Source organism: Acomys russatus, chromosome 2, assembly GCF_903995435.1.
Source record: "Acomys russatus chromosome 2, mAcoRus1.1, whole genome shotgun sequence".
Taxonomy (NCBI): Eukaryota; Metazoa; Chordata; class Mammalia; order Rodentia; family Muridae; genus Acomys; species Acomys russatus.
The window spans coordinates 101,298,192-101,325,734 of record NC_067138.1 but is presented as its reverse complement, the minus strand read 5'-3'; the positions used below and the strand labels follow the sequence as shown (position 1 = coordinate 101,325,734).

The window sequence follows — 27,543 nt, the reverse complement described above, 5'->3', positions numbered from 1 at the left end:
CCACATCCCCCCACACCACACACAAAGACATACACACATATACATACAAACACCACACACAAAGACATACACACACACACACACACACACACACACACACACACACACACACACACACACACACCTCTGTTTTGTAAAGTATTTTAAGTCCTAATTTAATGGTCAGTTTCTCTGGGATGTTTTCTCTGACTCCAAGACTGAGCATTTAGGACTCTATTATACTTAAATGTTCCATGGTATTTCTTCTCTACAATATTGGCAAAAGTCTGACAAACAAACAAACAAACCAAGCATGACTGGGATTTTCCAGCCCAGGACAGACTCCGTGAAGAGAATAGGCTAACACAGATGGCAACACGTGGACGAAATAGAAGAAGTACGTGCTGCAATGGGGGGGCAGGGGATGGGACGTAAGGAACGGACCGTAGGCTTCCAGTCCCGAGGGGCAGACCCACAATCCATGCCCGCAGAAGAATGCTGCAATGCAAGGTCCACCCGTGCTATCCGGAGCTCAGCATGCCTAAGTCCGCTGGGACTTCGTTACACCTCATAGTCCCCTTACTCTCAATTCATACGGAGTGAATGTGTCCTGGGGGGGGCAAGTCCTTAGGCCAGTTCTCTCGCCAGCAGCCCTTCCCCAGTATTCCCACTCTGGGTAATACACAGCATCCTACCGTTCTAAACTATGAATTTGATTTCAGTGAAACTGGGGCCTGGGCCATAAAACAGTGTCAGAAGGATAAAAGTGAAGAGTGAGAAGAGAGCACAGAGTTCTCCTTCTATCAGCATGCCCCAGGCTCTGTCATCTTTCTGTTTCCCTTAGACCCACTCAACTTACTGTCTCCACAGGTCCTCTTCATCACTGCTACCTAGGCTCGGTCCTCCTCTTCGTCACTGCCACCTAGGCTCTGCTCAAGCGTCCTCCCTTAGGATGATGTCTCACTGCTCTCATGGTCAGCCTTGTACAACCTGTCTGTGTTTGTTCTTTTCGTTGCTTAACTTTCTCTCACTGTTTGTCACCATTGCTTGCTTCTTGGGCTCTGGAATGTAAGCCTCGTAGTTGAGGACACTCGGAGCAAAGGAGGCTGCCACCAGAAGCTGAGGGGCACACGGGCTTCATGCTGAGCTGGCTGGTTAGACTCAGAGCAGTGACCCGACTTCAAAACACTTAAAGAACTGATGCTGGTGTTACCAGCCAGTCATGACGATCTTGTGGCCGAGCTTGTTGATGTCCTTTTATCATGCATAAGCATTTCATTGCCTGTCCTGCCAATGCATGCACAGATATGGGGGGTTTGGGCTCTCTGCCTTTGTGACTTGTATGTGGCATGTATTAAATGCACTTTTTGTTTTGAAGACAAAGCTTGAAATTTCTACAACCAATAATGTTAAACATGTGCTCCCCATTTTAAATTCAAAGTAGGAAGCATTGGATTTTTATAGGGATTGTTTTTAGTGTTTGTTTATATAATCAGAAACTTTTAATATGTTTGCAATAGACATTTGTGACTTTTTTAATCGAAGATTTAAATGCTTAAGACATGTAAACATGGAGACACAGGTCAGGAGCTCAGAATCTGGAGCCGATGAAAACATGCTGTGGGGCAAGGGAATTGGTTAGAAGTCCCGAATACAATGTTGTCAGGGCAAATGTGAATAAAGGAAATGGAAAGGTAGGAGTGGGGACCGGGGACGTGGGAAGCAGGCACTCACCGCAGCTGCAGAAGGCTGCAGCATCAGCAAACAGCCATTTTCCTGCAGGATGCAGGAAATGCCTGCAGCAAAGGCCAGGGCAGGGCACACACTGCTGCGATAAGAGGGACAGTTACACATGGCAGGGGTATACAGTGGTATTTCACTAATGACTTTGAAAACCTACTGTGACATTATGTGTGACCCCCACATCTGCCTTGTCCCTTCTTTATGTCCCTTCCTTGTCCCCAAATGAGAAGCCTACTAGATGTAGCTAGCTTTCTGTCTTGTCCAGACTCAATTATTCCTTCAATCTCAAGAATCAGACATTTTTTATTCCATGGGAGGAGGAGAGGGATTGCTTTAGAAAGAGAGAGCATTTTAGCAGACTCCACGATGTTCACGAACGCCACTAGGTGTCACTATTGCAAAACCAACAGAAACCAACCATCAAAAGAAAAAGTAACACATTCACTATAAGACACCAGAGTAATGACAGATCAAGAAGCAGACACTGTATTTCAGAATGTAGAAACAGTTAATTTCTCTACCCCGATTGCTAATTTCCTTCCTAATTCAAGGGCTCACCCCAAGAAGGAATGACATTTTATTTTTCAGTTGTAAAAACAAAACAACCCCCCTACCAAAAAAACAAAAAACAAAAAAACCAAACCCCAAATCTGTGTTGCTCTCTTTTCCTAAAACATGCACATTTATGCACTAAGCTGAAACTCATATAAAAAGTTTGCAGTATGAGTTGCTTTGTAATGAGCATTGCCTTTCCAGGAAAAAGAAGTACCTTCCAGATTAAAACCCAAGAGGGTGAAACAGGCCTGGTTGGGAGGAAAATAAATACAGCCAACATTAGCATGGTGCTCAACTCAAAGCCATAATCTTATTAAATATATTTGAACATGGTTTTCATTTAGATCTGGCAGCGTGATTAATGGGGATGAATTAAACAATACCTGGCTGTTAAGAGTATATTTAGAAACCGGTGCCACATAAAACATACAACGTGCACAGTCCAGCTTCGTTATTATTTAAGGCTTCTCTGTTCTCTGGGCTGTGGGCACACGCATATTAAAAATTAAGCACATACACTCAATGTATGCTCAGCCCCTTTAAAAGGCTTTCTGTTTAAACAGAAACACGCAGTGGAAAATGAACTCAGCTCTAGACAAAGGTAATGGATGCATCCCTTTGGGGACAGCTGTCCTGTTTATCAAAAGAAAAGAGAGAGGAGGCTTAGGGGCAGGGAGAGAGACAGTTGTCCGGTAGCCAGCCTTAAAGAGACGCCCAATTCCACAGGAACCGAGGAGGAGGATTTCTGCATCATGTGAGCTTTCCTCTGTACCACAGCTAAGGTGAATGAATGGTACCATGTGATGGAGGAGGAACTGGAGGGGATGTGTTGTCAAGGAGAGGCAGGCCAGGGAGAAGGGGAGGATGGGGACTGTTTGTTATTAGTTGCTTTCCTACATCTTTTTTGAGATATGGGCTCATTTTGTAGGCCAGGTTAGCTTCAAACTCCTTCGGCATCCAAGGCTGACCTTGATTTGTGCTGATCCTTTGGCGCCAGTGTCCTGCATGCTACCAAACCTATCTCTGTTCAGTGTTTTTGATAGGAAAAAAAAAAGTATCTCTGGCCTAAAGCGCCTGCTCAGTAAGTTAGGGCATCTGCTGCCCTCTATGAGGTCACAGACTGGAACATGACACCATAGTCTGCTTCAGACCAGCCAGCCAAACAGGTAACAATGCTGCTTATTTTATTTTAGGAATCTGTCTTTAAGTCAGACAGGTACAGAAAAATTCTGAACAATTCAGAAAGAAAACAAATACTTCTTTTTTAAATGAAGGCTTTCTTTCATTCTGTCCCTCAGAGAACGGCCACACTATCCAAGCTGGCATCATGGAGGAAGGACTAGAACTGCAGCTGCCTAAGGTGACACCTCACCTTTTAGACCTGCAAGCCTAAACTTCCCCAAGGCCGCCTGGCCTGGAGGCATGTGGCAGCAGCTAAAGGGAAATTGAGGGTCCCAGTGGGGAGCACAGCATGAAATTCTCTTGATTGTCTGTGTTAGTCATCATAAGACTAGAAGGAGCGACTGGCTTCTCAGATACCAAGTCCACAGATGCTGACTTGCATGGCCACAAGTAAAAGTAGCTAAGATGAGATCACTGACATCTTTACTGGTGACAGTCATAATGGGGAGGAAACAGATGAACTGACAGAGAAAGGAAGGAATACTGACGGACCTACAACCTGGATAGACCTGAGCACATTGTTATGCTAGAAGTGAGCCAATCACCAAAGGCAAATGCTATTTAATGCTGCTGGTACATAGTGACTAGAACTGTTGAAAGCAGCGAGGTGCCGGCTGGGGGCGGTGGAAGGGGCTATGCAGAACTGCTGTTTAATGGGCCCAGAGTTTAGTTCCGAACCCTGAAAAGAGTTCTGGAACCAGACAGTGCTGACAGTTGTGGAGAGGTGTGAAGGGTCCGCACTCCATGAAACAGGAGCACAAGGAAAGGGTTAAGCGGCTTGTACCCCAATCAGAAGACAGATGAATACAGCCCTGGTCACCTCCCATAGTGGTCATCTGCAACATTTCTTCCCCATACTGTGTAAAGCACAGCCTTCAATGCCTTTTTTTTTTTAAAGCTTTTAAAGAATCTTTCATTTTTTAAAATATGTGCATTACAGGAAACAAAACACAAGAATCCAAGAACCAAGTCACCCAGTCACAAGCAGCTCAGCTGGTGTGTCCTTCTAGATTCTGCAACTTGCACATACACTTGGGTAATTGAGATTACACAGCATGTACCATGCTTTCCTCCACATCATGAATATTCACCAACTAAAACTCCACACTACATGAGCATTTTGATTCCCAAGAATACACGATGCCACCTCAGTCTATGAAACAAAATTGTAATCCTGTCTTTCTTGGCAAAAATTTCATAGAAGACAAAAACGGCAGCAGGCCTCTAGATAGGCGTATTGGTGAAGTTACAATTAAATTCTGCATTCCCTCAGTGCTCAGCTTATAAGGAATCACAAAGCAACAGACCACACTAAGTACAGCATTCCTAAATTTATCATCAGATCTGTACACTAACATATGAGGAAGAAGGGGTGTTCCCACTAAACAAATGCATTCCTATGGAGAAGCTAGAAGATGCAGCTATGGCAGGAGCTCTTAGGATGTCAGTCTCAACACAGCGCTGCAGATCTCTCCCCAGGAGCCTCCCTGTGCCCCTCCACAGTCGGCCCGGAAACATGAATTCACTCACACAGTCCAGACGTGGCTTAACAATTCTATGTTCAAGAGGAACGTTTTCTGTCAATCCTACCATATTCACTACCTATCCTTTTAACCATACGCTCTCCTTTAGGGCATTTATAAAGTTCAGATGATATGGAATTCAATGTCTTCATATTTTTCAAAGTACATGGGTCTCTATGGTACTTCCAGGCAATTTCTGTGACAAGTAAAGTCGGGAAGAAACGGATGATTGTGCAGAGTTTTACATCTGCGCGTTTTCTATGACTTCTTGTCCTGGTCTGGCCAGCAAGGAGCTTGCTGCCCCTCAAGTTCCGCCCTTGCTGGGCCTCAACTTGCTGTCTCTAAAGGAGGCTCTTGAAGGACCCTTCCAGACCTAAATGATAACTGTTTTCCTCTCTCGTGCCCAGACCCTTCATGGGTGTTCTGTTTGTTTTTGAGCCCTTGGTCACTTCTGAAATACCTGCTTGGGGCACTTGGAGGACGTGGTGTGAGGTGAGCGGACAGGAGACGCTTGAAGGAGCACTGAGGTGGCTGCTGGCGCCCTAAGGATGGGGCCTGGATTCTGCCACCTGCTTGCCATGTGAATCCGGAAGGAAGGAAAGAAGGAAGCACTTTGGGGCTTTCTATGCAAGGAGGTACTTTCGCACACATTATCTTATCATTTCTCAAACTTTAAGTGATTTATATACCATTTTCACAATCGTTTCCATACCTAGGTATTACCAGAATTCATGAGTAAGGGGCCACCTTTCTAAATTCTGACTAAAAACCCCACCCCACATGGTCTTATTTGGAACAAAGATTCTCATAAAAACTCAGGTTTGATTCTAGTTATTTATATTTTTCTTATTAAGGAAATACATGAGGAAAGAAATGACTAGCGAGAGTTAAGACTGACTGCACAGCAACGGGGAGCACCCTGGGAGTCAGCTGTGCTTGTACGCATTCTGGCGTACAATTTTTCATAATTTAACACCATTTCTGATGTTCAATACCAGGACACAGAGCTTAGTAACTGAGGCAAGATGGATCCAGCAGATTTAAAGCCATGTGATGCCTCTTATTCCTCACCCATGCTAGGTTTGGGCATAGACTATAAAATTATATAGACAGTATTAACTGAAAATTTCAGATCCCATGGATGATATAAATTCAAAATGACTTATGAGAATTTATGAAACTGATATACTTAGTGATTTTTTTTAGTTTGCTACAAAGCCAAAAATGTATTATCTGACTAAAGAAAAACAAAACAGCAACTGGGTGTGGTGGGGCACACCTGTAATCTCTGCACTCAGGAGGTAGAGGCAGGTAGATATCTGTGAGTTCGAGACTAGTCTGGTCTAGAAAGTGAAGCAAGGATGGCCAGGGCTACAAGAGAAACCCTGTATTTAAAAAACTCAAAAATCAAACCCCCAAAACTCCAGCAAAACAATGCAGGACCATGCACATCGAGCATGTCTTTTTAGCATAACCAATTTTTTTTAAAAAGAAAGAACAGTTTGAGGAAGAATCCCTAAACCAGGTCTGATGGTAAACACCTTTAACCTGACTGAGCACTTGGCTGGCAGAGACAGGTGGATCTCAGTGAGTTCAAGGCCAGCCTGATCTACAGAGTAAGTTCCAGGACAGCAAGGGCTACACAGAGAAACTGTCTGAAAAACCCAACCAAGCAACCAACCAAGCAACCCACCAAGCAATGAGCCAACCACAACAAAAATAAAAAATAAAAAATAAATTAAAATTAAAAAGAGAAGAAGGAAGAATCTCTGATACTGTCTTGCTTTTCTACCCTTTTCATCTGGTTGAAACCACCATGGACCAACCATGTTTTTGGGGGACTATGCATGATGGGATGCAGCTTTGCAACCTGGGGGGATTCTGAGTTACAGCCCTAGTTACGTAACAGTTGGAGGTTCCAGAAAGCCACTTAACTGTTTATTTTTAAGCCTCAGCTTCTTCTTTGTAAACTGAGAGTTCTATTCACTGTTTTAAAAAAAGATTAAATACATTAGATTCATAAAATCCCTTACACAGCGCCTTCCTGACCTGTAGTGTGGGCTCTAAGTGGTCTTCGACACCTCATTTTACCACTGCCATTGAATCTGTATGGGAAGGTTGTAATACGGCCACCAACGTCCATGTGGGCTGTAAACTACACACCAAGCACCCGTAACTCTTTCTTTATGTCTCAGTTTAGAACTGAGTGGTCCTGGATGCTTCCTTTGGTCCCACAAACGCAGTAAGAAGCCCCTTTGCAGGCATTGCCTCTCTACGATCTCTCCATACACCGAGTTCGCCTGGCAACGTCTCTGTCTTCCCAGCACGCTTACAAGAACTCTGAGAGGTAGGGACTCTATCAGCCTTTCCTGTTACTGTTTCTCTACCATCTAGCACTTGGCTACCACCCAAACAGACTGGTTGTTGTTGTTTTTATCTTAATAAACACACAAGTCAACGGGGGGATTGGGAGAAGTCCCTAAGTTCCCTTTACATGCCTCTTTCCATGCTTGAAGACCTAAACCACGGACTTACACAGTGCTCTTTGGTCCTTAGAAAAGACTAGCAAACTGCCAATTCTTTGGTTAGGTAAACTTGGGGACCATTATATATGCATGTCTATGCAATCCAGGAGATTCATAAGCATATTTATATATTACAGTTTTGATGGAACCTTGCCTTCAAGGTACTTAGTAACTTGAGCATTTCCCAAAATGATGCTCTCCAGCGCACTGTTTGGGAAACCATCACCTGTAGAGAACTTGGTTTGTTGTTGTTTTGCTTTTGTAAAATTTCCTCCTGTTTCTATCAGTTCTTTGCTATGGTTCTCTTTTCCTGCCGGGAACAGCATAGAAATAAGGACAGGCCTACAAGTGGGGCCTGACAACAAGACATTCTAGGGGAAGACACCTCTGAGGACAGTACCCATGTGGATGATTTAAGCCCTCTAAAAGGGGTCAAAGCATCTTGTGACTATGAGTGCCCCCTTCAGTGCCCCTCGGAGCTGCTGTGTTTGACATGCATACTGTCACGTCAAACACCTCCTCCTCCCTCTCTCCTTGGCATCGCTGCTGTTAACACTATGGCAGTGTGCCAGGCAGCCAGCTTTCCAGTGCTCTTCCTGGACTCACTGATTTAAGCCTCGCCTCCCACCACACTAAGAGAGCACTGGTGTCATCTCCACTTTGTGTGGGGTAAACTGAAGTGCAGAGAGGATGAATAAGGTCCCAAATGTGTGAAGCAGGCAATGCGTTCTGCAGATGTGTGTCAGGAACTGTTGCTGGGAGGCTGAGGCTCTGAGCGTCTGAGGCTTGGGCCTTTTACTTAGGGAAGGGTGAGAGCAGCTCTGTGTACCAGATTCCAGTGAGTTCTTCCAAGCCTGGCTGGATAGTGTTAGTAACTCCACAGTTTACTGAGCATGTCTGCATCCCTCACTACACTCAACCTCCTGACAACACTTACAAAACATCACTTCGATATTTTAGTTTTGAATGGACTTCCAGAAAGCCATTCTAACAATACTGACTTAATATGTTTTGCCTCTTACATTTATCAGCTGACTTGCTCAAGGCAACAGAAGCACACAGGGCACAGCTGAAGCTCAGACTTAAGTCTTCCGATGCCAAGCTCAAGGCTGTCCCACCCTCCAAGATGGGCCTCTCCAGCATGCCTCCAGCATGATCAGACCAGCTGTAGCAGAGAGGGTTACAGCATCATCTTGGTATTCTGTTGATGTAGCCTTTTAAAGTGACTCAACATCCAACATTAATTACCTCCCATTGGCACGAGGATGGCCTGTTACTGCTGGAAGGCTACCATCAGATGGCCAATGCAAAATTATTTTCCTCTTTTTCCTACATACTCTCCAGCAACTTGTTTTTTGGTGGTGTTGTGGTTGTTTGCGTTTTGCCTTATGACCTAATGGAATGTGGCTTTTACCATATGTTATGATTCAGGGCTCCTCTAAGTGGGAGCCAGGTTGGACCTGCCGTGGTCACTTAGGAGTCCAGGAGGTGTTCCCTTTTCTCCGAACAGTAAGCTGTCTGACCAGCTTTGGTTCCTGAATTATCTATGATACGTACTATCTCTTTTATCACAAATAACTTGAGTATGTTCCTGGGCCTTGTTTGCTTCATTTGGAGTGAGGAGGCCTAACAGGCAAGGTTAGTTTTTGAAATTTATGTAGTCAGTGCAGAGATACTAGCATAGGATTTAGAACGCAATGTATACGTAAGAAACAGGAGCAGCAGTTGTGACAATGAACATAATAGTGATGATTACTATGTTCAGAGATGAAATGAGACAGGTTCAAAGTTAGGAGTCAAAGCCATTTATTTTCATTCCGCCATCAATCATTCTAATTAGTTCTTCCATTAAACCTGTTCTTTTCCTTTATAACTCTTGACCCAAGCTAAAATAGGCATTTACTTTTATTGTTTCACCATCTTATCTATGCGGTTGTAAATGTGATAGGATTTTATTTATCCAATACCTAGGGGCATGTGCTTAATGAATTTAAAAAAAAAAAAAAAAAAAAAAAAAAAAAAAGACTTCCCCAGCCACAGGGCTGTGCCTGGCCCTAGTAGACACTAGAGATAGAGAAATGACTTAAGGAAAATTCTTACTCTTGGAGTGTTTACACAAGGGGTCTTTATCAAAACCCAAAATGAAGGGAACGGGGCATCTACCACTGACTCGATCAGCCTAATGACATGGATGGAATTAAGCCTTAAGCGATGTTCTAGCACAGGGTAGGGGCCAAGTATTTCAAAGCTTTAAGTTTTAGGAAGGAATTAAACTGACACTCTGAATGCCACAGAATTGAAACAACCTCCTTCCAAACGAACAGCAAAGGGTTGAGAGTAAGGCAAGGAGGACAGGAGGAGCATGGAGTCTCTGCTGGCAAAGCCAGAGGTCCAAGTCCCAGATAGAAGGCCAATCTCCAAGAGCATCCTGGGAAGAATTCCACCTGCAAGGGCTGACAGGGAGTCTTTAGCAAGTCACCAGGCATTGTCAGGATAAACTGATGCACCTCTCTACCAGAGAGACAGCTTTTCAGCTGTGAAAGCACACAGCCTCATGGGGAGAGCTCTCCACAAGTGACTTTCCCCCTAGGTAGGCATTATTTTATCATGCAATTTTAGGTTTCACAATTCATTATTCCCCTTAAAATAATGTGGCTCAGCCTTCATGTTCAGCAGGGACCCACCAGGGCTGTCTTCACTGAGGAAAGAAAGGCCTGCTGGGTGAGTGGGAGACGTGTGGTACATTTTCTGCCCACACGAGGAGACAAAGGCCCAAAGAGGAGGACCGCCTGGTGAAAGTCCCACTCAGAGTCACTCAGTGACTGGCATACACTAATGACGCGGGTCTTCTCTGAAGAGTCAGAGTGAGAAACGTAAGAAAAGGTTAGCGCTGGTGCTGGTGAGAACAGTGGCACAGCTCTCCTAAGCAGTTGGTGCACTATAACTAGCCGTAAGTGGTTCCCACGGCCAGCGCTAGGCTATACCTGTACAGCTTGATGCCTGTACAGCTTCACCTCCAATTTGGCTCACTACATGCCTACCCAGCTCTAAAGCGGGTTGCAACTTCAGCTGGAGGCTCAGCGTTCCCAGAGAAGGCTCAAAGAAGTGGGTTTCAGCACATCATGGTGAGCCGATGCTTAGTGAGGGCGTCTACCTTCTCCTCTGAGCTTCACGTCTTACTGCCCGTGACCCAGAGAAACGGCAGCGTTTGCAGGCCACCATCGCTGGCAAAGTGCCAGTAATACTCAGCCTGCAGGGGATGGCTCTGCAGATTAAACCGGTCGGTAATCAAAACTATAATTATCAGCTATCCATACGGAAAGACTCTCCTCTCCAATCAGTCTCAGGATCCCCTGGAAAATAGGGAGTCCTAGCTCCCCACTCTACTACAATGAGATAGAACCTGATAGGAAAGGGTCTGCTCTCTCCCAGGAGATGGACCACATGCTTAAATGTCCAGCTCAGGGCTGCCTGCAAATTTCCCCTCGAGCATCTGCAGTAGTTACCCTCTGGCTTGTCAAGGTCCCACTTCAGTGGATGCCAGTGGGAGAAACTGACCTGGCCACAGTGGGGAGAACTGCAACACCCTGAGCTCTGCTCTCCACAGGCTACTCTATACCACTGTGCCGGCTGGCCATGAGGAAACAGATGGGATGGGGGAGGGGCGCTGCACTGAGCTAAGGTAGGCTGTGCACCTCCATCCTTCAATGGCAATCCTTCAAGAGCGTCTCAGAAGGTTCCTTCCCCGTGCTGAATTCTTAATGTGTGCTGTCCTGCCATGCAGCACCTTGACCACAGTGTGCTCTAGGGAAACAAACTACTAGCATAGTTTTCTGGGAGCATTAAAACAAGGCATTATCAGTTGCTCATATTTTGTGTGTCCACTTACACACAAGGCTGCTGTAACAGCCCCAATTCCCTGTCAGCTGTGCTCCCTACAGACCCGGTGTCTTTTCTCTGCAGTACCGCTGATCTTCCCGAGAGGAATTCACCTGTCTCAGCCTAGCCCTTCACCTCTGCAAATCCTCTTCACATTGTTTTGTTGCCTGGTCTGAGATGGACACGTCCATCTGCCCTTCAAGGCCCACTCCCTGTGGAGACCATGCTTCTCGCTCCCACATGTGTCTCTGACTGGCGAGCCAGCCAGGTATACAGCAGTACACTCTGGTTTCTGGTTACCTCCTTTACATTTCACGCAACTGTCAGGTCCTTGATGGTAGGAACCTGGCTGTGATTTCTTTCCTTTCCTTTTAATATAAATTGTACTTGGCAAAGTCTAATACTTGTATTTCTTCGGTAGAAAGCACATGAACTTGAGATAGAAACATTCTAGTTTGTGTACAAAGTGTGAAGTGGAGTAATTTGCTTCTCTCCTATTATCTAGGCCAGGGGGGAAAGGAGCCTGAGATACGTACTGTAGAGTGAACAGAGCAGTGCTGGGGTAAGTCAACTCTGAGTACAGACAGGCCAAGGCCCAGGCTACAGGAGTAACTTGGTGGTACAGCATTTGTCAGGCACAAGGCCCTAGACTGGCCTACAAGCATCACATATAGAAGCAACCGTGCACACGCAAAGCACTCGTACTGAACAGTTGGCTGACTGGCATCAGCTAAATGCCGCATCGTCTTGTCCTTCCCACTGCGGCATGACTCGTGCCAGTGACGTTGCCAGGTATTTTGTACGTATCATCTCAGTTGATCTTCTCAGCAACCACATGAGGCATATACTCTAGGATCTTAGCTTTTGAAGTGAGGGCACAGGGCTGGCAAGGAGAAGGCATTTACCTAATACATAGTTATGAAATCTGAACATGGGGCTTCAGCCTGGCTTTGTGTGGTATCAGAGGCTGCACTCTTGTTTAGTATGTGAACTATTCTATGTAGAGCAAAAAGAGAAGGCACTAGATGAGGAAAATAATCCTCACAATTACTGGGAGGATATTTGAAAAGCTGTAATTCTGGGACTGGCAGCCACTAGTACTGTGAGGCCTAAATGCGTTGTTTTAAAGGTACAGATTAAGAACACTTGGAACATGTAACACATCTCTAAATAAAATTGTTTCATACAATCATAGCAGTTGTCCATCTGAGAGAAAAAAAAACCCTACCACTTATTACAGTTCATAACTGTCCCGGCACTCTCACACGAAGGCTGCGGTGTGTTTTGGCTTGGAGGATGCCAAGCCCAGTGGCCTTCCTGCAGGCTGGTTGCTTACTGCTATGTGATACACCTCAGCATCTGCTGCCCTTCTTGATTGATGCCCAGATTCACGTTAGCACTCAGCTCACGCCAGACTGCTAGAGAGATTTAGTGCTGAGGTCCTACACTCCCAGCCACCGAGGCTGCTCTGCTGGAGGACTGGCTGAGGCACGGGCCATGCAAAGAGGCACGGGGTCTACCTTCCAGACTGTAGGCCAGCTGAACCCTCTGGAGACTCTACACACTCTTGAGCCCATGTTTCAGTATCATGTCTGGGCTTTCAACAAGGGGCATAAAATAAATTCCATTTCTATAAAATACCCAAGGAGAATTTTGATTTCTGAGTTTAAAAAAAAAATATGGTGATTTTAAAATTTTATACCAGGAAAAAATGGCATCTCCTGAAAGAAGTAACATGTTCTCCATCTCATGACCAAACACTACATGACTTGAGATGCTTCCCTGTTCTGCCGTCGCTGGGTGATGTTCATCAAACCAACCGCCTTTGTCCAGGTCAGAGACAAACTGTCACATCCCACAGATGTCCCCTGCAGCCCTCACCAGCCCAGAGCCAGCATTTCAACGTCTCTCAGCAATATTTCCCTAGTGCCTTCCTCCAGCCTTGCTTGCCCCATGTTTACACAGCCAGAAGGCTTGGAGTACGAGGAGTCTCGGATGTAAGTACTTGTAGTGTCTTCTCTGTGGATGGTTTCTGACTGGGAGTTTTACTCTTGTAGCATGTTTAGTCACTTTAATCTTCCTTAAAAGCTCTATGCATGTGAGTGATCTACAAGTAAACAACCTGTTTGTTCTCTAAGCAAAGCCACCGAGAGCAGCGTACGCGGCTGCACTGCCACCACATCCAGGGCGTGACTCATGGTTAGCAACTGGGCCTGCATTCCTGCCCCACCTCTCAGAGAAATACCATTACCACAGCCATATGCTCAGCTCTGACATTCCCTCCTACAGGAGGAAGACATAGTGTCCTTACTAGTGACTGAAGAGCCACAGGGACATCACACGACACAACCGTCTCTGTGTTGCTATCTTCGAGAGCATGGCTGGGGAAGGATGTGTCAGTGGGTGAGGAGGCAGCCCGCCTGGGTTTGAACCCTCACTCTTACACTAACATTCACAATCTGGTGCTTTCATTTACTGCTATAAAGTAGGAACGTACATGACCTACCGGATTAGTTTATTCCAAGTATTGAATTAGCCCAGAGAATAATGATATTGGTGCTTTTGTGAGTAACAGGCAGCATGCTCAGTGGCCATTCATCAATCAGGAACTGAGGAGGCTCAGTGACATTAAACAGTGTGTCGTACCAAGTTTGCTCACATGATTGGCAAGCACAGACAGGCAGGCCATCATGTGGACTGGAGCCACTTTCTCCCCCTGTATCCTTTCCTTTCCTCTTACCCTGTCACGATGTGCTCAGATGTGTCTCCTCCTCCCTTCCCACACTTGGCAGACTGCTGCCACAGTGGCATATGACTGGGTCTCCAGCAGGTGTTACTAACATTGATTAGACTGAGCAAGGCAGAGAGTGACTTCCCCAGGGTTAAGCCTCTCGTCCTCTCTCTGTGTAGAAACTTGGCATGCTACTCAAGGATCTTCCTTGAGTGCAGAGGTCCCTAAATATAATACTCAAATGGCACCTTGTTGGGAGGGCTTTCTTGCCCTGAGGACAGTAAGGACACACCTCTGATGATCCATTATCCCACTGTGTAATTATGATTTAAGTGGAGAATGAACGATTAAAGTTGTTTTGCCTTATATGTGTGGACATGTCTACCCCTTATGGTATGAGTTATGAGGCTGTGCGTGTCTGTGTCTGTGCCAGTGCGTGTGTGTGTGTGTGTATGTGTGTGTGTGTGTGTGTGTGTGTGTGTGTGTGTGTAAAGCATGAGAAATTACCCATAGAAAATGGAAGATCCAAGGTTTGAGGCAAGCAAATAGTCGCTGCTGTCACTTCCATTATAGCTCTCCCATTCTGTGTCTGTGCACACCTAGCCTGGGAGGCCTTTTGTTATAGCTCTCCCATTCTCTGTCTGTGCACACCTAGCCTGGGAGGCCTTTTGTTATAGCTCTCCCATTCTGTGTCTGTGCACACCTAGCCTGGGAGGCCTTTTGCACTAAGCAGGCGTCACCTCACTCATCCTCCTAACCTCTAGGCTTTTGCTGTCACGTGTCACTTCTCCAAAGGCTGCAACATATATCCCGGCTGTGTACTCTGATTAAAGGCCCACATGCACGCACACCTTCTTCAGATCTGCTCCACTGACGTCTGTCTGCCCAGCTGTCACAAGCCACTCTTGTGGCTTGTGGAGGAGCAGAACACGCATCCTGGCACCACAGGAAGGACATGGGGAAAAGGTGCATTAATGGGCCAAAAACAAACCAACAGAGTGATTAATTTGGTTTCCCCTTCAACATTATGTTTATCCAGGTTGATTATGTAGCACTTAATTACTAATTTGCCCTACTTAAGCAAAGAGTGCTTTTAATTTTTAATGAGCTAAGGGAGGAAGATGCCTTTACTTTCTAAAGAGCCGATATTTTATATCCCTGTTTTGTCTTATGCAAGCAATTAATAACATTTCTAAGGCTGTATATCCCTCTTCTGAATTTTTTCTCCCTAGACCTTTCCTGTCCTCCTAGGCTAGCCATGGAAACAGAGAGCAGCCACTTTGAAACAAACTAAACTCATCTTCCACCTGGCTGACAGGGCCGAGAAAGGCCTAGAGTTGGGGTGTTACTGTTTGAAGGATCATTTCTCTGTTGTTACCCACGGCAAGGAACACACAGGGTTCTCATTATCTGCAGATTTGGGAGGTCAATTCAGGTCCCCTCAAATGGCTCATGTGTAACAGCCTACATAACCTGCCCCACAGCAAGCTAACACACGGACTCCTTCACTGAGAACATCTTGCTGTGAATAAATTGCCAGCCAAACTGTGTAGTTAGCGGCGTGCTGCCTCATGTTCTGACGCAAGCTCCTTATCACAGACCTAAACAAACCTCCACGACTCAGCCACACACAGCAGACCGCGTACCCCACTCTACAAGACCATGCTGGACATCAGCACCCTGCTTTGGTCACACACAGGCTGACAGGCATTCAACACATCAAGGTGTGCTCTTGCCTTCTGACTTAGTCCAGCTAAGAGGAGGTTGGCGAATAGCACAGCTCTTTACTTCCAGGGTCACTACAATCTGGTAGCTTCCACACAACCCTGTTGTTCTGGCTTCCAATAACTGACCTTTACCTACCAGAATTGGGGTACCACCATAAACATTATAAATAATCCCCTTTTCAAACTCTCTAAAATTATCCCAAGTTGAAAGTGTACTCTTTTATCTATGGAGATATTGCTTAAGACAATGACACTTCACTATACCTGTAAATTCTAATTGCTGGCCACCCAATTTGATATCAGGTTTTAAATAAAAGTTATAGGACTTAGCTTCTGGCTCCATTACTTTCTAGTGACTGGTCCCTTAGCTCCTTTGGCAATCTTTCCCCATCTGTAATATTATAATGAAAGTGCAAGGAATTTCTTTGATTCATCTAGAGCAGTACAAAAATTTAAATGCCAAAGTTTCTTTGGAACACATTTGAAAAAAAAATAAATCGTTCATGTTTCTGAACCAATGATGCTTTCTCACTGGTTCACTGTATTTTATCAAAGACCCCTCCAGCAAGCAAGTGTAAAGATAGATTTTCTTCTGCATAGTTCTTAAAGTTGCAATCAGAATTGTCTCATAAATTTCAGTGTTCTATGAATCTGAATAAGCCTTTCTCCAGTGGAGGTGATACGTGTGACATGTGTGTTTGTGCATGCATGTATATGTGCAGTGTGTATGGGTGTACATGTGTGTACACATGTGTGTATGCAGATGTGTCCAGGCATCTGTGCAGTTAGGGCTCTATGCTTGATTTTACTAAAGGCCTTGTCTTTTGTGATCTAAGATTGCACACCAATTTACTGTGTGACTATTAAACTATGCAGCATGGATTTACTATTTATGAATTACACTAGTTAATATAAAGGAAAAATACCCTTACCTATTCACCTCATTTTGGTTTATTCCAACAAGTACATTTATTAATGAAAACTATGCTCTGTTATGATAGTGAGGCATTACATTCATAACCATTTGTTTTTATAATATTTTATATATTTTGTCTATAATAATATGTGATATAATATAGATATAAAAGCATTTGTGTGTATGTGTGAGAGAGAGCAAAGGTTGTACTGGTATCAAATAATGCTTCAAATAAAATCAAGTCTGTAATCCTATGTTTTTAAGGACTGTGGATATTTGGCCATGGTTAACTTAATAAAAACCTGATCCTTAAAATTTCATTAATGAAAATTATATATATATATATATATATATATATATATATATATATATATATATATATAGTCACTATATGAATTTTCTCCCATTTTAATTTTGTGTGCATGGGTGTTTTGCCTGCATGTATGCCTATACCATGTGTCTTGCTAGTTTCTCCAGAGCCTGGAGGGGGACATCAGCCCCTCTGGAACTGAAGTCACAGATCGCTCTCAGCCATCATGTGGATTGTGGGGACCAAACCGAGTTCCTCTGCGAGAGAAGGTAATGCTCTTAACCACTTGAGCCATCTGTTCAGCCCTCATAGACCAAGTCTTTTATTTGTTATGTATACAGTGCTCTGCCTGCATGTACACCTGCAGGTCAGAAGAAGACATCAGTTCACATTACAGATGGTTGTGAGCCACCATGTGGTTGCTAGGAATTGAACTCAGGACCTCCAGAACAATCAGTGCTCTTAACCTCTGAGCCGTCTCTGCAGCCCCTATAAAACTTTCTTATATGTAAAGGCCTTGATGTGTTTTCTATTCATCTCTAGAAAAAGCCAATAGGTGGATTATGGTCAGAAGCGAATACCTAAAACATGACAATATTCCTCAGCAGGACAGGATACTCGTCTGCTTTAATCTCTCTATGTTTGACGATTGACCAAGGAGTGATTTCCTCAGCGCTGTACTGCCTGTAAAAGGCAGCTAAGCAGCCTTCCATCTTGAAATCTACTGCTTCCCCGAGAGACGGGTTGGTGGCCACTGTGCTGATCAGAGTGTTCATCTGCACAGTGGGCCCTGTTAAAACCTGCAAGGCTGTCTCTGTAATGCTAAGAACACTAACAGATGGAAAGCAACAGGCCTGCAAGGAACAGGAGAGTCAGATGTTATGTGTCTTTTTATTTTTAAAAATAGAATTCTAAATTTGAGATAAATATTTTGACTTTTACACCCAGGGTGCTATTCTAAAAACTGGATTGAAACCAGGAGACTGATAGCTAATTTGTTTCTGTTCCTTTAGGAAGGAGAGATTTTTATAAAAGGATAAAGCATTGTTAAAAAGCTATTGGCAACTAACATGTATTAGGACCAACATTCCCAATTTAATTTTTCTTGAAACTGTTAACTATCGTTGCACAGCTTTCTGTTGACTTTTTGTAAGCATTGGCATGCTGGGAAGCATACACACTAAGAACACTTAATCTGAATCTATCTAATTACAACCCAGTGTCTCATATCTCCAGAGACATATACGTAAGCAGGAAAGGGCAAATGTCTACTAAAAACGCTGTTATCAGGACCATATGTGAAAGGAATCAGATTATGAGATGCCTGAGCATGAGAGATAAATGGGGCTTTAATTCACAAGAAACACGAACCTGGAATTTTCAGGCATTATTGGAGAGTGTAGAAAATGCTATGGTGTATAAAAGATCCTAAAAATTTAGCAGAAATTTTTGACTGAAATTTTACCTACCTCCACAATCTGTTTTATACTTCGACTGTGATAACTTAAGCTCTGAATGAAAAATTAGCTACAGAGATGTTATTTGAAGCATTCACTGCAACACCCAGCACAGCTGCGGTCCAGCGGAATCAGTATGGTATATACCAGGGGGCAGCAGGTTATACAACCAGAAGAAATGACTGAAACGTTTACCCATGTTCTTAGGTGCGGGGGAGGGAGACTATAACACAATATTTATTGTATGAACATACTGTAAAGTGATCCTAATTACAATAGAAAGGAATAACATATTAATTAATTAGAATTGATAATATACTTTTAAGGTAATAAAATCAGCATTTTTATATTTCTCTCTTTATATTCCTCAACTAGAATTTCTAATTTTTCCTCAAGAAGCTTGATTTGTTGGTCGTATTTCAGAAATGGGTTGGCAGCGTTGTGGTGTGGTCTGAAAATTAAGATTGAATGCCCCCCCCCAAAAAGGATGTTTCATACTCCTGAACATCTCTTGCACTCAGCCTTTCCAAACCTCCAGAAGTTGAGGTAAAATGTTGCTTTATAAACTGATGAGCTGGCGTTTATGGTGGTAGAAAGGTCAATAGGGTTCAAATCACAGCAGGCCGAGCCCCTCCTCCCCAAAGCAAACAGGAGATATGTTGCATACACAACCAAAGGCTTTGAAGTGCATCATAGTTCAAATAGTCACTCTAAATGAGGTGAATTTTATGCAAAAGATTGGGAGGGAGGCGGGGTTCAGAAGCAAGAAGGACCTTAGGTAAACACTGGCTGGGGTGGACTGCTATCCTCAGTGAGGGCAGTCTGTGCTGTAGATACACACTATAGAGGGGCTCAGTAACATTCTCTGCAGGGAGGTGTTCATCAGGGAGGTAATGGCAGCTCAGTGCAGACAATGGCTGACAGAGGCACCCCTCAAATGGTGTGTGGAGGAGCAGCTTCTGAGGAATGGGGTCCTTTTCCTCACGCCAGCACTCCCTTTACAAGGGCTGTGAGTGCTTCTGGGCCACATGTCACTGTCCCTTCTGCTTGAGTTTGCCTTGGAATCTCCAGTCCATGGCTTTGGAGGGGAAAATGGGGAAGGGAGAAAGCAGTTCAAGGTAAATAGTACTGGGGACGGAACGCTTGTGGAACAAAACTTGCTTCTTAAGATAAAAAAGAAATTATAGAAAGTTAAAGAGCCCTGCAGGAGGTCTGAAGGAAGTCAGTGGACAGGCACTTTGTGTCTGTGTCCACTATATGATTGCCTTTTTGTTTCATGACTTCCTGAAGCTAGCTTCTTATTTTATCTCCGTCTATGCTAAGAAAAATGTAAACAGACTGGTGATTTCATGGACACAGACACACACATTTGTATATTAAATTTCCATAGTACTAACATTGTTACCAACTTCAAATGATGTGTTTTGTGTTTCCCCAGAAATAGAGGAGATTATTTTGTAGTTCAGTGACACAAAGGCAGGGAGCGGATTAGCTGGAAACTTCATAGGCCGAGACCATACAGATTTCACACATACCAATAAGAGGAGGGATGAAGACTCCCTTCTACTTGTCCGTTCAGGAGTAGAACAACCTGACACTGACTCCAAGAGCAGCCAGCCTGCGTCCTGGCTGCACAGCATGAGGCTGCAGACACACACATAGATGGTACGCCTTTCCAGAAGGAAGGCACGGTCTTAGTGCAGCCATCTGGAAGGACAGCGCATTAGTTCATCTTTTACTCTTGAGTCCCTCATGTAAAAAGAGAACAGTGAGAAGACATGGGAGTGTAGGAAAGGTCCAGAAACCTTGAAGACAAATCTAAGAGTGGAAAAAGGAGCAAGGAGGATTGGGAAAAGAACCGTCAGGATTTGCACAGCAATGGAACCTGCGCTCAGCCGCTCTCTAATACCCACTGTCTTTTCCCTCTGGCTGATCAAGTCACCTCAGACTTGTGGCATGTAGAAGTTTGCAACAGCTTTGAGTAGAACCATTGCTATGGCTCCACTTTGGTCCATCGACGCTGGCAAAGGAAGGGACAAGCTCTACCCATGGCTGAAGAAATTCATGGGCTCAAGAAACGGAGCTGTCTTTCCTCTAAGCGCATATCAGCCCCTTCTGTAAGTTTCTGATCCATGTCTCCTACAATCCACATCCCAAGCCTTTCCTTTATCCGAAGGAGGCACTCCTGGTAGTGTTTATGGTAATCAGCCTATCCAAATAAAACCCACCCACCATAACTGCCGCAGAAGCCAAGCAGCTGGCAGAAAGCACTCATCTCTCTGAGTTATAGTGGGAAGCATGGTGGATCTTGGAAATCCTAAGAAAAGATTGTGCTGAAGTTTAGGCTGAGCAGTACTGGAAGGAAGTCCATTTCAGTTCACCTTGCGGAGCCTAAGCTGGGCCCAGGCCTGGGGACTACTACTTGCTGTTTCTTTGAAGCAATATGGATAATGACGAGGATATGTATTTACGTTTCTAAGCAGCTCCAGACGCGATGACTGAAATGCTGCTGCTTCCACAGACCTGAGCTTTCAAAGGCCCTTTACCTCCCCAGTCAGTCGTACCTGGCAATTAGGTGCGCACATTATTTCCTATCGGCTAAGTAACTAATTTTTGTTTTCTATGTATCTGTGAGTGCATATGTGTAGGCATATACACGACCTGTGCGCTCTCAGAAGCCAGAGATGGCAGTGGGCTCCCTGGTACTGGAGGTGCGTGCGGGTGGTAGTGAGTCTCCTAACGTGCCTGGAATTGAACCCAGGTCCTCTGGAAGGGCAATAAAGTGCTTTTGGCCACCGAGCCACACATCCAGCTCCATCCTTACACATTTTAAAAACGAAGTAAGCAGGGAAGATGATGGGTGACATTCCTATATCCAAGTGAGACTACAGTCAAGATCACACGGGTTTGGTCTAAAAAACCGCGGCAGGTAGGAGTTTAGGCCTTTCTCAGCCAGAGGCTCCCTTTCTGGAGACAGTGTCTCTGTATTTTCAACCTGTTTTTGAGTGGACTAGGAAACAAAGAAAATACAGACAATTCAGTGGTGCCACCTCTGTTTAAAGACTTCTGTCAAAGCTCAGATGGGTCTGTGAGCACATTCGAGGCCTTAGGCAGGATGTTTTTTAGTCACTGTTGTAAAAGGTGCCATGTGCCACCTTTCAGAGAACATGGACACTGGAAATGGGCATCTGCATCTAGAAGTTTCTATGGTCTAACTCTTGCAAATTTTCTGGTTCTCTCTTATGGCACATGAAGGAGTATTTTACGCATTAGAAAAGCTTTCCTAAAGAAACTAGCACAGTCCCTGCCACACCAGACAGGCACAGCAGGTTGAATGCTAATTATTGGGGTGCTAGTAAAACACTTGGCTCTTCACCTTAACTTTGGGGCATGTTGGCAAGTGGTTAAACTCTCCGATTCTCAGCGGGTACCTGGGTATCTGACTTGCTTCGCACACTTCTGGCTGTTTCATGTCTGGCTGAGAGTAAGTGATCTCTCAGGATGGCTCCGCAGCCCCAATGTCCTCTCCTGTGGTTAATATCTGCTTTACAAAACTCATCAGCCCAAGATGAGCACCAAAGCCGCAAGCACAGACCTCGCAAGATAAAAGGATACAAGGGAGAGGAAGATTGCCTAACTTCCTCATTTATAAAATGGGGATACGACAGCTGTGGTAGGGATCACCTAAGCTCAACTGTCACGTACGAAGCATACACAAGCCAGCTCCTGGCCACTGTTAGAGTCAGGGGAATACAAGTGGAGTCCTCTGTGCTCACATGCAGGGAGGCCAGAACTGGAACCCAGGTAGTTTAGTCCAGAACCTGTCATCATAGCCTCTACCTCATACTCATTTTTAAAGGATTTTTGTAACATTTTAATGCTCAGGGCCTTTCATAACTTCAAGCATCTACAATGTCTTTTGTAATTTCACAGCAGGAAAAGCCTGTCTTTTACCAGAAACTAGGATGTTTCCTCTTTTTGAAAATAAGAATTGTGCAATTTATCATGCATTCTGTTTTTGTCTTGGCTGCCAGGAATCTCAGACAAAAACCATGTACTCAATGCCTAACTGGTTCTGGCTTCCTACATTTTGTTCCTTATTTTACTCTTAATTCTTTGTCTTTTAAAACCAACACTCTCTTTTGTGTTTCCTCTTGACAGAGGCTTCAAAAGCACTTGGAAAGTGATGTGGCTGAAACCAGCATGAGCTCCGAAGCACACACAGGTGGAAAAGCAGTGCTTTGAGCATTGCCTGCTTCACTTCATCAAAGAAAACTGGCCAAGGGGAAACTAGGGCTAAGTAACCGAGGCGCTCCTTTTAAAGGAAAGAAAAGCAGAATAGTTCACGGGAACAGAGGTGAAGCCAAAGGGAGGCTGCAGTGCCTCCGTCAGAGGCTGCGGTGCCTACGTCACAGGCTGTGATGCCTGCGTCCGAGGCTGCGGTGCCTGCGTCCGAGGCTTCGGTGCCTGCGTCCGAGGCTGCGGTGCCTGCGTCCGAGGCTGCGGTGCCTGCGTCCGAGGCTGTGGTGCCTGCGTCAGAGGCTGCGGTGCCTACGTCAGAGGCTACAGTGCCTACGTCAGAGGCTGCAGTGCCTACGTCAGAGGCTGCGGTGCATGCAAGCCTCTGGCTGCGCCTATCATTTCCTCATTATAGCCTGGGTGTGTTGTGCAAGCTGGGAGTTGCTGTCAAGAGGACAGACAGCCTCAGACAGGGCAGGGACCACAGCCACCCATGGATCCTGACATACCTGCACAGAAGGGAAGTCCCCGGAGGCACAGGCACCCAGAATAGCAGCACCCACGAGGACAGACTCCACCTCTTGCGACAGGACCACAGGCATGCCTGCACAGGACAAAGTCACACCTTGGTTAGTGAGCAGGGCCAGGGCTGTGGGGAGCCAGCGAGCATCTCCAGAGGCAAAGTACCTGATGTCAAAGCAGCAAAACCTCCTGCCTACCTGAAGACCTCAGTGCTTGGGATTCTGGGTTCTGGGGGAATTTCTCTGCCTTGTGCCTGCTGGCCATGAGCCCCAAGGTAGCCAATACCACATCTAGCAACCTGTGTGACCTTGGCACCCAGGTCTCTGGCTTCCCTCTAACTCTATGGCATGCTCCTATGGGCCTAGTGAGGAGTGAGGGCTGAAATGAAGCAGGCTGTACCCTATTATTCAAGACTCAGATGGAAGGATGGATATAGGCCATGGAGGGGCTGGTTCTCTGCCTCATATGTACTCATCTCCAGGGGCTCCCTACCTCCCAACACAAGCCATAATCCTTACATACCATGGCAAGGCCTTCTTCTAGCATGTAGCCTCTCTTCCTACCTGCCACTTTCCTTGCTATTTCTTGAGTAGGTTTCAGGGGCTTTCCAGATGCCCAAGTAATTGCCTCTTCACCGCAGTGTAAATACAACCTCAGCTCTCCTTGGTCACTGTGTTAAAAATGTTGAGGCAATTTCAGCCTTCCTTGCTTGCTCCTGGACTCCTCCCTACGTTTCTACCATGTGTCCTTCCCTACTTGGGTTGTCTTGTGCCTTGCCCTGCAAAACTGGCATTCCCTGAGGCCAGGCGCTCCATTCTGTCTACTACCATGTCTCTGACATTGAGGGCAAGGCCTCGGTCATCAACTAAATGATGAGAGAAAGAGTCACTGTGCCAGTGGCTGACACAGAGGACATGAAGACTGAAATAGGCATTTGAAGGCAACTAGGGATCCACCAGGTGCAAAGAAGCCTCCTACATGATAAGTGCCCAAGATTGAAGATCTTTGTGGGTTTATTTCACATGCTGTTCCGGATTCTTAAGATGATCGATGCATCAGCTTCTTCATTAATGTCATGGTGTGATCCTAAGTTAGGATCCTCATCGCTCTTTGTACCTCAGGTTTTGCATCTGAAAGATGGGGGTAAATTTCCACCTACATTCACAAGACGGGTGCTTGATTTTCTAAGCAACGGGTGACAGGGAAGTGCCACAGAAGAAAGTTCTATGGCAGAAAGCTTCCTTGAGACAAAGGCTGCATCTCTCTCCCTGACTCTCCTAGGGAGGCCCACTTGCTAACTTTCCTACCTTCCTCCAGCTTAGGTCAGCTCCTGCCAACCCCCCAGAAAGACAGCCAGGATACAGAATCCTGCTGACATCTCAGAGAACCTGAGGAATTATAACATGGCCTGCCTCTGGCTGTTTCACTAAGCCATCAGGTGGAGTGACAGATCTGAGACGCTCAGGCCTGGCTTCTTCCCTCTGGCTGTGCCACTAAGCCATCAGGTGGAGTGACACATCTGAGACGCTCAGGCCTGGCTTCTTCCCAGTTTCTGGGTTTCCCGTCCTTTGGAGTCCTTAACAATCTCTTCAACTCTTTCAGCCCTGGTTACCTCAAGGCCAGTGGCTGACTCAGTGGACACGAGAGCGAAATAAATATCTGAAGGTAAGCTGGAATCCACTTATACCCTATTTGGAAAGTGAAGGCAGAAATGCTTCCTTTGGACAAAGTCTGCAGCTCTCTTACTACCTCTCCTAGGCTCGGTTGCTAACTCACCTACCTCTCCCAGGTTAGGTCGGCTGTCACTGTACCCCCTTTACAGACAGCCAGGAAACAGAACCAAATAGGAATGGGGCTCGGGGCACAGGTGCACTATGTGGGCTGGGACAGAGCACTCAGCCAGCGCTCACTACGGTTCCTGGTCTATGCGAAGCCCTGGAGACATGGGAGCTTTTACTCTTAGACTCAACATTGGTGGTAAATAGGGGTTCTGCATGGAGTTCATGGGAGCTGGAGAGGAGAGCTACGGGAAGGAATAGAGCAGGTCTCATCAGGTGTCCTGAGGGCAAGGACGGACACCAGGCCACACAGTACATGCCACCCAGGCCTCCTAGTGACCGAGAATGTTTTTTTTAGAGGCTAGCCTTCTGAGCACTATTTATCTTCAGCTGATCTGCAACAGACACACTCCATGCCTCTGCCTTCTCATTTGCAAACGGCCTCTGGCTAAATCTGAACTAAGCTTCTGTCTCAGGCCAGGTGCTTCCAGACCCTAACCCCTAAGCCTAGGGAATGGAAATAGGTTCGCAGCTATAAGGGGTCTCTCTGGTTGCCTAGGTCATCCACACTTCCGTAAACAAACCCTTTATTCAAGTTGGCCAAGTTTGAGGAAGCTTCCCTTCCTTGTCTGGCCCTGTCACCTCTGACCTCTGGCTCTGGATTCTGCTTTTCTACACATTGGTCAGAAGACAATGGAAGCTTTGCTTATTGGTAACAAACTTCTTGGAGACGCCTTGTTCTTTGTATTGTCAAATCAAGTTCAGCATTTGACAGGCTGGGTACCCAAGAAGTATTTGCGAGTGAAAAAAAAAAAAAAGAACTAAAGGTCAGAATGGTGAGACAGGAAGAAGGAAACCTTAGAGAAACAGCCAGCTTTTTTTTTTTTTTAAAGTACAATTTAGAAGATGGAACATTTAGTCCCAAGTCTGCAGGAAAACCTACGGTGATTTGGTACATGTAAACTGTTTTTAGAACTCACAGTTAGGTGGCCAAGGGTACAGGAAGTGCCTCTCTCTCAAGCCCATGTTACGTCCTTAGCTGGTGCAGTCCATATTTCCTGCCTTCATGAAACCAGCTTTTCCTAGCCTGGCCTAAATTGCTTATAGAGTTGTTTTAAACTGTCTTTTTCTCCACCATGTCTTCTCCTTTTGATGGATGAAGTGAAGCAACAGGCTAGGGTCACTCACCGAGGGCTAAGCAGGAGCCTGGAACTCAAGCTCCTGAGCATCCGTTCCTCACAGTGATCTACATGAGGGAGGTGACAACATTGCTGTTTTTTATATTTTGTTTTTTCAGAGGTGGGATCCAAGGCTCCCACAAATAAAGTAACTTCCCCTAGATCAGACAGCTGATTCTTTCGCTACTCTGCTCTGTGTTTTTTCCCCACACTTACGTCTGAGAATTTCCTACCATGCTTGTGCTTTGTTTTAGATTGTTCTGCCCAGGGAAAGCAGAGCAATTGCAGTACTTAAATGTACCAAGGGCCTCACCTTTCCACAGTCTTCTCTTACAGGACAGTCAAAAATGCATTCCTCTCTCTGAGGCCTGGGTGAAGGCAGGAAGAGGGAGGCTTTGCTAGGAATGTCAGCTATTTTATCGGATGCATTAATGAGTTTAGCAGAAGCCGAGGCATTTGAAGGCAGATGCACTTTGCCATCCTTTGGCACCCATGAGTAGAGAAATTTTAGGCAAAGAAAAGGTCTCTTTGTCCACAACTGTAACTGGCCAGTAGTTAAGAGACAAAGGGTCCAATTGCAATCTGAACCCAAACAGCCACTGACAGCCTTCCATTCATCAGCCCAGAGGACAGCAATCCCCAAGGCAGTGCTTGTGGCAAAGTGGCATTCCCTGGCTTTTGACGCTTAGGGACACATGACTAGTGGATGACCCATTTTCACAAAGGCTGAAGCTTTGGTGCCCAGGCTGTGCCCGGGTCACACCCGGCAACCCCGATTAAGGGCCCTCTTTTTCCTATTCCTTTCACCAGAGCTGGCTTCTACCCTTCTGCCTTCATCCTGGTGGGTTGTGGCTTTGGCGAAACAATGGCTATAAAGTGGAAAATCACAGAGTAGATTCCAGACCTGTCTCTTATCTGAACCACCCAGCTGATTCGGCTTTCAGTTCTGTCTACTTCAGTCTTTGTGGTCCACTTCGGCGGGTTTCACGAGCCTTAGAAACAGGGCAGGCATCGCCAAAAAGTAACATCGGACCTGGATCAACAGCAGAGTCACAGCCTGACCCTGTTTCTACCTGGGTGCCCGATTTAGGGAAATCAAGAGAACTTACCTCTCCTGCCCTCAGTTTGCTTAACTTCACTGCAGTCTACTTTCTAATTTCAGCAGTGATTGCAGTACGAGTCCTACCAACAGCCTAGGCACTTGGCTAAGGGGAGCAAAGCCCATGCTTTCCCACATTCTAGATCTACCTTTAATACTACATGCTTTTGTAAGTGATCCCCTGACTTGTGCCTCGGTCT

General features: G+C 45.5%; 1 protein-coding gene across 4 annotated transcripts in view; it reads right to left on the bottom strand.

Annotated features, from left to right (window-relative positions):
- The window catches only part of Fggy (FGGY carbohydrate kinase domain containing), a 364,828-nt gene that overhangs the window by 59,226 nt on the left and 278,059 nt on the right, over window positions 1-27,543 (bottom strand). For all 4 annotated transcript variants that reach the window (XM_051164348.1, XM_051164353.1, XM_051164357.1 and 1 more), the window contains one exon: window positions 23,276-23,370. In XM_051164348.1, coding sequence (XP_051020305.1) covers window positions 23,276-23,370 — 95 coding nt within the window. The remainder of the gene's footprint in view (window positions 1-23,275; window positions 23,371-27,543) is intronic.